Source organism: Poromitra crassiceps, assembly GCF_964638095.1.
Source record: "Poromitra crassiceps genome assembly, chromosome: 20".
Classification (NCBI taxonomy): Eukaryota; Metazoa; Chordata; class Actinopteri; order Beryciformes; family Melamphaidae; genus Poromitra; species Poromitra crassiceps.
Window position 1 is genome coordinate 11876654 of NC_139637.1, and position 12073 is coordinate 11888726.

General features: G+C 44.2%; 1 protein-coding gene across 2 annotated transcripts in view; it reads left to right on the forward strand.

The window, feature by feature from the left end:
• Positions 1–12073, forward strand: part of ctnnbl1 (catenin, beta like 1) — an 89216-nt gene that overhangs the window by 20515 nt on the left and 56628 nt on the right. For both annotated transcript variants that reach the window (XM_083656366.1, XM_083656365.1), the window contains one exon: positions 5632–5813. In XM_083656366.1, the coding sequence (XP_083512492.1) occupies positions 5632–5813 (182 nt within the window). The remainder of the gene's footprint in view (positions 1–5631; positions 5814–12073) is intronic.

A 12073-nucleotide genomic window follows, 5' to 3' on the forward strand; every position in this document is an offset into this window, starting at 1 on the left:
TGCTGTTAACTGCCCATTTCGTTGTTTTCTTTTTGTTGATCTCATCTTTTTCCTCTTCGACTTGAGTTGTATCACTCAGACCACAGCTGCGGGCGATGTTCAACGCATTCCTGCTCTAAAAACAACTTTCTTCTTCTGGCGTTCTTTTGTACTTCGCGCCGTGACCACCGGAAGTGTTAACACAACCCGGAAGAATTTGGCCCACCCCCGCGTATGAACATAAGGTGAATAGACCCTTTTTATGTTTGTAAACAGCGATGATGTATTTTGTGGGCGGAGCCCAACTGGTTACAGAAAGTTACAACTAGCGGTTCAGCTGTCATAGAAATATGGAAGATCCGGACGCCGCCTCCACGTATTTTAAAGCTTTGCCAGCAACAGACAGGTTACCTTACACAAAATAAGCTAACTCTTTCAATGGGGTGAGGTTTCCTGACCCGTACCCACTGTCAGGATGCGTCTAGGATCCAACTACATCGCAAAGTACATCGTCATATTCCTAGTGGGAATGTCCAGCGTCTAGACTTTACACATACGCCACAAGACGTCTTTTAACTGTATTCCGGGGATCTGTCAGTTTCGGCTTCACTCGCTTTCTCAGAGTTTTGGATACCTCGATAATCCATGCTGTGTATAAGTTACTTCATTCGAAATCTGGTTTTCACTTTCAGGTTCTTTTTTTTTGTTATTGCCACACAGCAGCCGTGCAGATTAGATTCTGTGTCGGTACAGATGAGAATTGCAATATGTTGATTGCATCATGATCACTCCCATAGAAGTTAGTTCATCCATTTCAAGTGAGATCTTCCAATACTGCTGCTGCATCAGTCCAATGCAGATGCATTGCGTTTCAATGTAGGTGTGTGTGTTGCATATTACAGCTACAGAGTTAAAGGAACACTCCGCCCATTTTCAACCAGCTTTGTATCATTAGAACATCAGTAGTATTTCAGAAAACTGTAAACGGTTTTGAAGTCTGTCATTTAATTTGACAGTTATTGAGTGTTAAAGTGTGGACCAGTGACATCACTGGTCCACACTAACTCAAATTAATAACTCATCAACTCAAATCAACTCTCAAACTGTAAACAGGTTTTGAAGTCATTCATCTAGTTTGACAGTTATTGAGAGTTGATTTGAGTTAATGAGTTATTCATTTGAGTTAGTGTGGACCAGTGATGTCACTGGTCCACACTTTAACACTCAATAACTGTCAAATTAAATGACAGACTTCAAAACAGTTTACAGTTTTCTGATATACTACTGATGTTCTAATGATACAAAGCTGGTTGAAAATGGGCAGAGTGTTCCTTTAAGCTACTCAAGCGCTGGCTATGAACTCAAAATGAATGTTTGGCCCCCATTTTTTGCCAGCTCTGGGTGAAACGTTCTGATTTATCTGCGATGTAGAGTTGGAAAATAGATGTTGTAATAGTACAATTGTTAATCAATATGTCACAGGGGTCGTTGTACACATAGTTTGCTGCAACATAAATGGATTATGGATGGCCTTACGATGCCAGCGTGCTACTTAAAAATCTGCAACAAGCTCCAGCGCTACAGTAAACACAACCCAACAGATGGACAGTACAGTGCATCGGTGCCATATACACACTATTATTTATTCCACAGGAGGGTCCTGCATGATGGCATATCTCTTGATGTGCAATCTAGGCCTTACAGTTGAGTTCCGAGCGTGTTTCCAGTGCTTTCAGGCACTGTGAGAATGCAAACACAACGGGGTACAGTGGTGCAGTGGTAAGCGCTGTCGCCTCACAGCTCTAAGGTCCTGGGTTCGATTCCCACCTGGGACGCTGTGGGCGCTGGAGTTGTGACCCCCCCCCATATCTTCAGTGCCTACTGCCCAGGTGGGCTATCTCGTCGAAAGGGCCTTTCTGTGTGGAGTTTGCATGTTCTCCCCGTACCCCCCAGGGGGTTCCTCCGTACATAACCCCCCCACCAAAAACATGCAGAAGATCGTCATCCGACCAGTGACGACAACATCTGAAGTTGGTCCAATGATGGTCCAATGAAGGTCCCCGGGCGCTGGAAAGAAATAGCGACCACTGCTCCTGGCCTGCCCCCCTGGAGGAAAGGACAAGCCTGGATGGGTCAAATGCAGAGGACATATTTCACCGGCCACCATGAGTCAGCATGAGTGTGTGTAGTGGCCGCATGCATGTGTTGTAGTGTGTTCGTGTGACAATAAAGATGGGCTGCCGTCTGAAAAACCTTTTTTTACACAACATGGTGTAGCAGCACCGCACAGAAGAACCGATTCTTGTCTACTACTCCCATCGCCCGGCCCGGGCTGCCGGCCCAATCCATCAGCAGCTGCTGGAGCACGGGCGCCGCGGAGGAGGTGTGACCTTAAAGAGCCATAAAGACACATTACACGCTTTTATGAACCCCCTCCCCCCCCTTCGGCACCACCTGCTCTGATCATCACACCACCGGACAGGTAGATTTAAAGCCTGGATCGATATCTCATTATTGGAATGCAAACGGCCCGTTTCTTTTAAATCATCCACCGTGGAGAGAGAGCGAGAGGGGAAAGAGACCGCTGCAGAAAAAGACCTTGAAGGAGAGTTAGGAGGTGCAGGCTGGTGGAGCGGGCGCAGTGAGAGACGCTATCACATGTAATCACAATCATGGAGTGTGCGGACATCTCTGTATCGACGCTCTTATTATCTTTGAAGAGGTCATAGTCAACGTGGGACTTTTGGGAAAGTAAGAAGAAACTGATGATGAGTTCCTAAGACTGTGACACAGTCGAGTAGTTTCTGATCATGTTCTTCTGCCCCACACAGAGATGCTCACAAGTCATTTTTTTGCAAGTGCAAATCAAGTCACAAGTCCAAGTCAAGTCTCAAGTCTCTTATGGATGAGCGTTCTATCATCTGCTGCATGCTATCCGGTCTGCTTAGAACACTGCAGAGCTAAAACTAAGGGATTCAAAGCATGTACTGTATTATCCTCACTCATCTATTAGAATACAGTAGCAGCAATGATTAGAGATGACATAAGTAGACATTTCCTTAATGTTAATGCACCAAAAAAAAAAAAAAAAAACGATTGTTCACAAGTCCCAAACTTCAAGTCCAAGTCAAATCTCTTTGAGGACGAGTCTCAAGTCACTGTGGGTGAGACTTGAGTGCGACTCAAGTCCAAGTCCCAAGTCCAAGTCCCCATCTCTGGCCCACACTTACAGAACAGCTTCAGCTTTGTTTGAAACAAGAGGAACATGTTGGTAAGCACTCAGTGACAGCAGGTGTTGTTGGGTCCATCATGGACTTTACTGTAAATCGTACAAGCATAAGTACCAAATCACTAAAGCCACAGACCCAACGGGCCAACGGTCCACGCCGGGCCGTCGTTGAACATCTTGTGTGGCCCGAGTCTTTGCGGTGTGTCCCGCACCGTTGGATCTCGTCTGCCTTTGTCGGCGGCTTTTCCGGCCCATTCAGCACGTTGAATCTGCATCGGACCGTCGGTGAGAGAAATCTCTGATCTCCGATTGGCTGGTGGCCAGCTTAAGCGAATCAGTGCACGAGAAGAAGAGAGAGCACGCACAAAACATCCTTCTCATTTTTCAACTTAATCTCATCTGATCATTCCAATACACGTGTATACATCCAGCGACATGGCCTTCAGGACAGCCCCTTGGGCCTGTCGCTGTATAGATATCTTTCTCCCTATTTTTTGACTCCGCCTCTTTTTCTTCTTTCACAAGCAAAAGACCAAGGACTGACAATGCCAGTAGTGCTCGGCAAGTTACTTTCAAAATGTAATATACTACATATTACTAGTTACTTTCATCTAGGCCTTTACTGTACATACACATGGTATTGACTTTCTAATGATCAAAAAACTCAACTTCAATTGTATCTTTTTTAAATATGTGCTTTCATTAAAAAAAAAAAACTCAATTTGTAACTTGAGTTATTTGACAAAGTAACCGGTATAATATTACTGAAATCCTATAAGTAATACGTTATATTACTGAGTTACTGCTAAAAGTAATATATTACATGTAATATGTTACTTTTATAATGAGTTACCCCCAACACTGATGACGAACATAAAAGTTGCAGACCAACAACATGCATATTACAGTACACTTTTTGGAAATACTGTACATCTCCCAGTCATTTCTAATGGGAGATTTTTCTCATTTTTATGTTTCTGATCTGTTGGCCAAATCAGACTTCAGATTTTTTATTTTTTTCCCCCAGCCAGGGGCCCAGTCTTTGACTGATTCAGTCTCATCCAGGATCTCAAGCACATCAAAAACATACCACTCTTCTCATGTTGGGATATCGACCTGTGGGCCCATTTGGGTTCATGACCCTGTCGTGCGAGACACCAAGCTGTTGAGTTCAGACAGCTGTCCTGTCCGCCAACTGAATTGGTTACAGTTTCCCTTCAGAAAGCACGCCGCCTATTGCTCCCCCTGGCCCCTCCAGCCGTCCATCAAATATAATGTGTCTGTCTGACGGACCAGACTCAACCGCCTGAAATATATGTCCCTCCTCTGGGATAAACACTGTCATCTGTCATTGGTGGGAATGGAGTAAGTGACACCGTGACAGACAGCTACATTTCCTGAGATGAGGTGTGTGTGTCTGTGTGTCTGTGTGTGTGTGTGTGTGTGTGTGTGTGTGTGTGTGTGTGTGTGTGCGGGGTGGGGTGGGGTGGGGCAATGTTCACATTGATTATAATATTCTATCTGAAAATGTATTATGATGCATTGAGATCATAATCACAAACATATCAAATATCAATATAAAAACATTTTTGTTGTTGTCAAATATACTGTGGCTCAGGAGAAGAATAGCCTTCATCGTGATGTTTTGCAAGCAATTCAGACTAAAACACAAGTTCAAGCTGGAACCGGCCGGTCACGTGAACTCACGTTTCATTGCGTTCTTCGTTCCCGTCTGGCCTGAAGCCTTCACAACAGTCTTTGCAGTGGGCGGAAGTTGGGCGGGTGTAGTTGCCTTGACAGACAACTCCTTCAGCCAATCAGCGTCGGATCCAGTCAAACCCAAATCCACTCGGGAGAACGGCAAAAACACGTTTTCCGCCGAGAAACTCTGCGGTTGCGGCGATACTCCTGTATTAGTTTAATTGTTGTTATTGAGTCTATTTTCTGCAATAACTGCACTTTATGGCTGTTTAAACTCGACAAACGTTGACATTACTCCTCGAGACGATCAGGCAAGGAGGCGGCCATTATTGTTTTGCTAGTGCAGTGCTAGTGGCGTTCCTGATTGGCCAACTTGCGCTGTCAATCACAGGGCACTGACTGAGGCCAGTCGCTGATTGGCTTGTCTGCTTTGCAGCTTCTGCTAAAGCCCTCCTAGGGCTTGAGGCCAGACAGTCCCACAGAACAAAATGACATGTGAGTTCATAGTCAATGACTACCCCCATTGACTATGAATGGAGCGCGGGGGGGCCAATGCAGAGCGCCTGATCCTGTGTGAATGCGGCCTTACTAAAGATCTGAAATTCTTACAGCGTCTGCCTTAACTTTACACGTCAGATGCCATTTCAAGACCGTTAATTTGAATGTAAATGGCCTTTCTGTCTGTTGAAATGTTGTCTCTCCGACCCCTCGCTTTCCTCCAGAGAGAAGAAGATGTCTCGAACCAGCGCTCTGAAGGTGCTGGACCACGGGATGATCGGGGCCGAGGGAACGGATAACTGCCATAAGTTTGTGGACATCCTGGGCCTGAGGACCATCTTCCCCCTCTTCATGAAGACGCCCAAGAAGATGAAGAAAGTGGGCATCCCAGACAAGGCGCATGAAGGTCAGTCACAAGAGTGCTCACTTGTAGTCTCCAGGTGAATGCGAGGGGCTCTTGGAGTTAAAGATCAACTTGAACAAAACTGAAAGACTGTGATCTTTTGTTTCGCTGCCATTCGCTGAGCCTCCCCTGAAACTGTTTGGAGCCCCCATGGGGAGGCCCGCCTCCCACTTTGAAAACCTCTGATTTAGGGCATATCATATAGTCTTTAAAAGTGCCAAAAACACCGTGCGGTTTCGAGTCGACCCACGCGGGGCGTGATAGGAAAGAGAGTTCATCATTCATCGGTACTCTCTCTACCGTCACTTCCTGACGAAGACCCCGCATCGTCGAAAGCGAGGTGGCCCCGATGGCTTTTCTCGTGCCCTTCACATTTCATCAATACCATTATATTTTCCAAGTAGAAATCTATAGATCGGTGAAGCGATTGTGCTAATTGAAGTGATTATACTAATTGCACGGGGGGGCCATTCCTTTCATCTCCCGCTTCCAGTTAGCTACGCCCATTTCCAGGAGACCCACTCGATCCTAATCTGCTCATGTATCACGCTTTGCTGCCTCTTCGGCCTGTCAGTTTACACTATCAATCCAATCTTGATTGATTTTCCTGCCCTGCGCTCGCCAACCTTTCTTGTCTGTAAGTGAGAGATAGAAAGTTCAAACAAGAGAGAGAGAGATAGGAAGGTGCATGTAATAGAGGGAGGGAGAGCGAAAGAGAGAAACGAGGGAAAGAGAGAGGTTAGGAAATGAAGAGAATCATCTCCTCCTTGTTTGAGTAGCTGGGTCTACCACGTGGAATAGCGTCTCTCTCTCTCTCTGTCCGTACTAATTAAGTTTGATGCGTCCGGTGGGGCTCCCCGGGCCCCCAGAAGAGAACAAAGTGGTTCTCATTTTGTCCCGTCTCACCCAGGTGCCAGATGAATTAACCTCTGACCTCCTCGAGCAGCAGGAGGAAGACGAAGGCGAGATAACATGTCCTGATGCTTAAAGCTCTCCCGTGTGCTGAAGACGCGCACTGAAAAGATCGGCTGTTAAAAAAGACACGTGAAAATCATAGACGGTAAATATACGGGCAATGGACGTGGCCTACCGTTGCTTTTTCCACTCCCGTGTTGAAGTCTAGTAGTGGGGCCTGTCGCCATCTTGGGGTCCTTGCACGGCTCACGCGAGACGGCACAAGACGAGGGGGTTTCCCAGAGCCGCAGCTCCGCCTGCTGTTGGTCCGTGATCGGCAAGCTGCTCGATCACTGGGCAAGGCGACCTGTCAATCACGCCCCAAAACATTGTCTTTCAAATCGTCTATTTTACTCTAAAATGGCCATTTTTAGAGTTTCAGTATACATCAGATCAGCAATATGGCCCCACCCTCTTTTAGGGGGATAACAAAAGGACCTCGCCGTTGACTTCATTGTAAAATAGCGGTACCAAAAAACATCGATCTAAAAGAAAAAAAAAAAAAAAAATTGATAAATGACCCAAAGACATCATGACATGACAATATATTACAACTCGGCCAGCCATAGATTGCGCAAGATCTATGCGAAAATATTAATTTGATCCACCTTCAGTCATGTGACTCATGTGTTTTCTGCTATTAAAGTCAACGCTGAGTGGCTTGTGTTTTCCCCCTAAAAGGGGCGGGGCCATATTGCCGATCTGATGTGTCTCACTTCCGCGGCTTCCTCTGCCAAAGCCCGAGAAAATCCACCCTAAAACACAACTCTGTTGTAAATCCACCCTAAAACACAACTCTGTTGACATTGAAACTATTCCTTTTCCCTGTGAGGTGTGTGTGTGCAAGTCCCCACCAAAGCTGGACTCCAGAGGACCACGGTCTGATACCGTAAGCTCATCCAGACTCATTATCAGTAAGATGTTGATCTTGCTCATTAACTCAGTATTGCAATGCGTGTTGAACCCTACTGCTTGCAATCAAAATGCTTTTAGCGCCACATTCAGAGTGAAGCTTCTGGGTTTTGGCAATATTTCGTCTAAAGCAGTGATACTCAACTTGCGGCCCGGGGGCCAGCTGCGGCCCACGACAGGGTGCAGAGTGGCCCCCCGACTATTTTACTAATAATTTCACGTTAGTTTTCATTTTGAATTAGAATAAAAACTAACGTGAAAAAATAGCTGCTGCGCAGCAATGGGTCGTGGCCGGGCAAGTCTCAAGGCTTTGATGATAGACCATACGGTTCAGAAGTTATGGACCAGAATGTAAAGAGGGCTGTTATAGCTCCACCATCTGCTCAATTTGTGTAATTCTTTCGTGTAGAATAAAAGGCCCCTCTGTGCACCTCCCTACCAAGTTTCGTAGCTGTAGCTGTTATGGTTTCTGAATTACAGCTAATTTACTGCAAGATTTTTCGAAACCCCATGCAAGTCAATGGGGAAAAAAAATATTATGACATCACAATTGCTCGAGTGACATCAGTGATGGCATCACAATTGCTTCACTGACTGATGACATCACAAATACAACCTAATTGCCAAATGTAACAAGATTTTTCGAAACCCCATGCAAGTCAATGGGGGAAAAAAATATTATGACATCACAATTGCTCGAGTGACATTAGTGATGGCATCACAATTGCTTGACTGACTGATGACATCACAAATACAACCTAATTGCCAAAGGTAATTAAGGTAATTAGGCTATACACGGGGCCAGAATTCAACGTTTTGATGCACTGTGGGCTCAATTTTTGACCGATCGAAAATCTGGTTTGATACTTTTGTGTAGAACAGTCTAACGATGCAGATACTGAAGTTTGGTGTCGTTTGAAGAAAAAATGTGGGAGGAGTAGGGTTTAATCGTTTTTGCAGTTTTTGCAGTTTTGCGGTCTTTAAACTTCATAATTGGCCATAGGTTGCATTGTACAAAAGTTTCCCCTCATTTAGGCGCACATTTCGGTGAAAGTTGCAAAGCCGTAGCACGTACGCCTGATTTTTTATGAATTTTTTAAGTTTTAAACTTTAGACGGTCGCTGTCGTGCCACCGTTAGGACTATTGGCCCCAAATTTGTGTCAAAGACGTTTGGCATGGGACTGGACCTTTGTGCAAAGTTTGGTTAGTTTTCATCCATGGGAAGTCGAACTTCCCGGGAGGAAGAAAAAAAATAAAAAAAATAATGGCAAATACAAGAAGTGGCCTGGCCGCTTCGCTGGCCCGGCCACTAATAAAGTTTGGCTGAGCTCCAGCTAAATTGTCAAATACCGCCGTCTGCTCGCTACCCAGGCACTTATGTATGTACTTAACCTAACTAACTATCCGGTGTGCACAACATTGTCAGACTAAACTCCAGCTGACAGTGACCCCAAAAACCTACAATCTGCTACAGAAAAATGTATATTGTTTGTTTATTAACTGGCCCCTGGCCTTCTATCATTTCACGAAAGTGGCCCCCGGGCAAAGCAAGTTGAGTATCCCTGGTCTAAAGGAATGGCTCCCCCATAAGTGAAAATGTCATCCATTTCACATGTCAGTTAAAACACTGGTGAAGTTTATATGTCAGTATAACTCACAGCATGTCAGTTGTCAGTATAACTCACAGCATGTCAGTTAAAACACTGGCGAAGTTTATATGTCAGTATATTTCACAGCTTGCTAGCTGGTGAGGCTTAGTAGCCACTGGAGTGAAAGCAGAGCGAAGGCCAATTACTTACAGTATACCATAAAGTAGTTTTATTTGAGGAGGAGTGGATTGTTCAAAAACCTGTGTTGGTTTTATAAGTATCAGGTATCATATAGCGTCAGGATTGCCGAATCACTGCCCATATTTTGGCGAAGACTAAAAACACCGTTTCAGGCTCCAGTCTTGAACTAACATCTTTCTCTCTCTTCTAAAAATAGATAGTTACTTATTCCTCCTTCTCAAACTACTTTCTACAAGTGCTGCTCTATACCTTCAAAAGGCTGTGTAACTGTCATTGTGTTGCATAGTTGATTTCTCTACTGTTGACAAAATGTGATCTTGTAAGTCACTTTGGATAAACGCGTCTGCTAAACGACGTCTTGCTTTGTTTGGCAGAAATTGCCAAATAGCTATTATGCTATGATAGTTAGAATGAGCTAGAGATGGGCTCTAAAGCTACAAAATGCCTAGAGGCATGCAGTGATTATGTGAACTCATAACCGTTAGAACACAGTCACTTGTGATTTTTCCCTCTGTATTATTTCAAAGTAAAGTATATATATAAATATTCGACACAGTTACACTTCAACAAGGTAACATAATGATGCACGTGTACACACCTAATCCTCCAAAGCGTTTTCCCATAATTAAATTCACGTCGTGGTGTTTCTGCTGAGGATGTCAGTCAGCATATAGGCTTTTCCTAATCATATTGCTATTGATTTGTCTTACAGTGAGCTAGAGGCTTAATGAGAGGTCTGTCTGTCATAAGGCTCATTGAATCAGCGACCCCCCTCCTCTCTGTTAAGACTGCTAATTGAAAATGCCGTGTGAATCAAGTGGTTCGCAAAGAATAACACAATAACATTGTAGATTAATTAACTATCAGCCGCTACAAAGCAAAGTAATTAGGAGGTAGAGACCTCTCTCTGTCTATCTCTCCAGTGCTCTCTCTCTCTCTCTCCCTCTCATTCGCTGCCTCTCTCCATCATAAACCTTGCTGTGTGAAGATTGATCCGCGTGAAATCCTTTCTGAAATTGACACGGCCCTAGTGGCCAGGGATTGCCAGAGCATAATTAGCATGCAGAATGTCATAATTAATACAGACGTTACTATTAGTGGGATGGGAAGGAAAAAAATGAAAGGAAGAGGGAAGAAATAATTAAAAACGACAAACAAATGAGTCTTTTCCCTCTCATGAATATATATCCTCGTCTTGCCGTTCACCTTGGTTTGGGGGTGTTGTGTTTATTGGTGTGTGTGCAGTACCCTGTCATCACCACTGAACTGAGATCGCTTGATAGAAACGGGTGGCAGCCGCTTGCTATATTTAGCTGGCTAATGAGGCGAGCCCGAGAGTGAGGACAGAAGTAAACAACTCATTTACATGGAGAGGCACAATAGCTCTGTCTGCAGCCGACAACTGGGCTTCTGTGTGTGTGTGTGCGTGCGTGTCCGCCTGTGTTTGTTTGGTTGTGTGTGTGTGTGTGCGTGTGTGTGTGCGTGTTTGTTTGCTAGAGTGTGTGCAAATGAGAGGCCGAGAGGGAAGGAACAGAAGCCTTGTAGTTTGTATGCCTTGAATGGCAAGTGGACACCTGGCTGTCAGTGCAGCTCTGATGCGCCTGTCTTGTCTGTCGCAACCTTTCTTTTGTGTTCAGTGCACTAAAGGTATTTAAATGGCTGAGGCCTGCTGCCATAAAGAGGCCTGTTTTTAAACGCTTTTCTCTTCATGCTAGGGATGTTCATCAATTATCGAAAATCGATAATTGATCGTTAAGGATTGGAATCGATCCTGTGGCATTTGGATCGATTTTGTTATTATTATTATTATTATTATTTTTATTATTTTATTTTTTTTGGACTAGGTTTGGGTGGAATTAGTTCCTCCTCGCCCCACTCCATTGCACAGCCGACTAACGTGAGGTGGAGCTTCATAATAGTCTCTAGTTTTCTGGCTGGGCCTTTTATTGGCCTTTGTGCCAACAAAACTGTTTTAAACATGGGAAATTCACACCGGCATGCGCCGGGGACAGCAGAGTGTTGGAGACACATTGAAATAAAGAGTTCATTGAGGAGAACACGTTGTCTTTTGTATTTTCTGCCATAGGCATTCATTTTGTAAAAAAAAAAAAAAATGAAAATTTTCCAAGTATTAATATGATCGATAATCGATAATTGGTCGTTAATTTTCACCGATTATCGATTTTGGAACATTTTCAAAATGAACATCCCTACTTCATGCCACTTCTGCTCTGTTAGACAAATCTGGAATTTCTATCCATCTATCCTTCCTAAATATACGTGTCCAAGAAAACCAAGATGGCGACGTTCACAATGCAAAGCTCAAGGCTTTCAATCGGGAGTAAAGATATGAATGGGTGACATCACGGTGGCTACATCCACATATATATATATATATACCGGTGTATATATATATGTGTGTGTGTGTGTGTGTGTGTGTGTGTGTGACGTGTATATATATATATAATTATATAATTATTATACAGCCTATGACCTAAATATGCCTCTCGATGGCCTTGGCTGCACCGTGGGAAAAAGACTAGATGTCTTCAGTGAAGAAACTAACAATCTAACTATCTCAACAAGGAAAGTTCCAACACAAACCC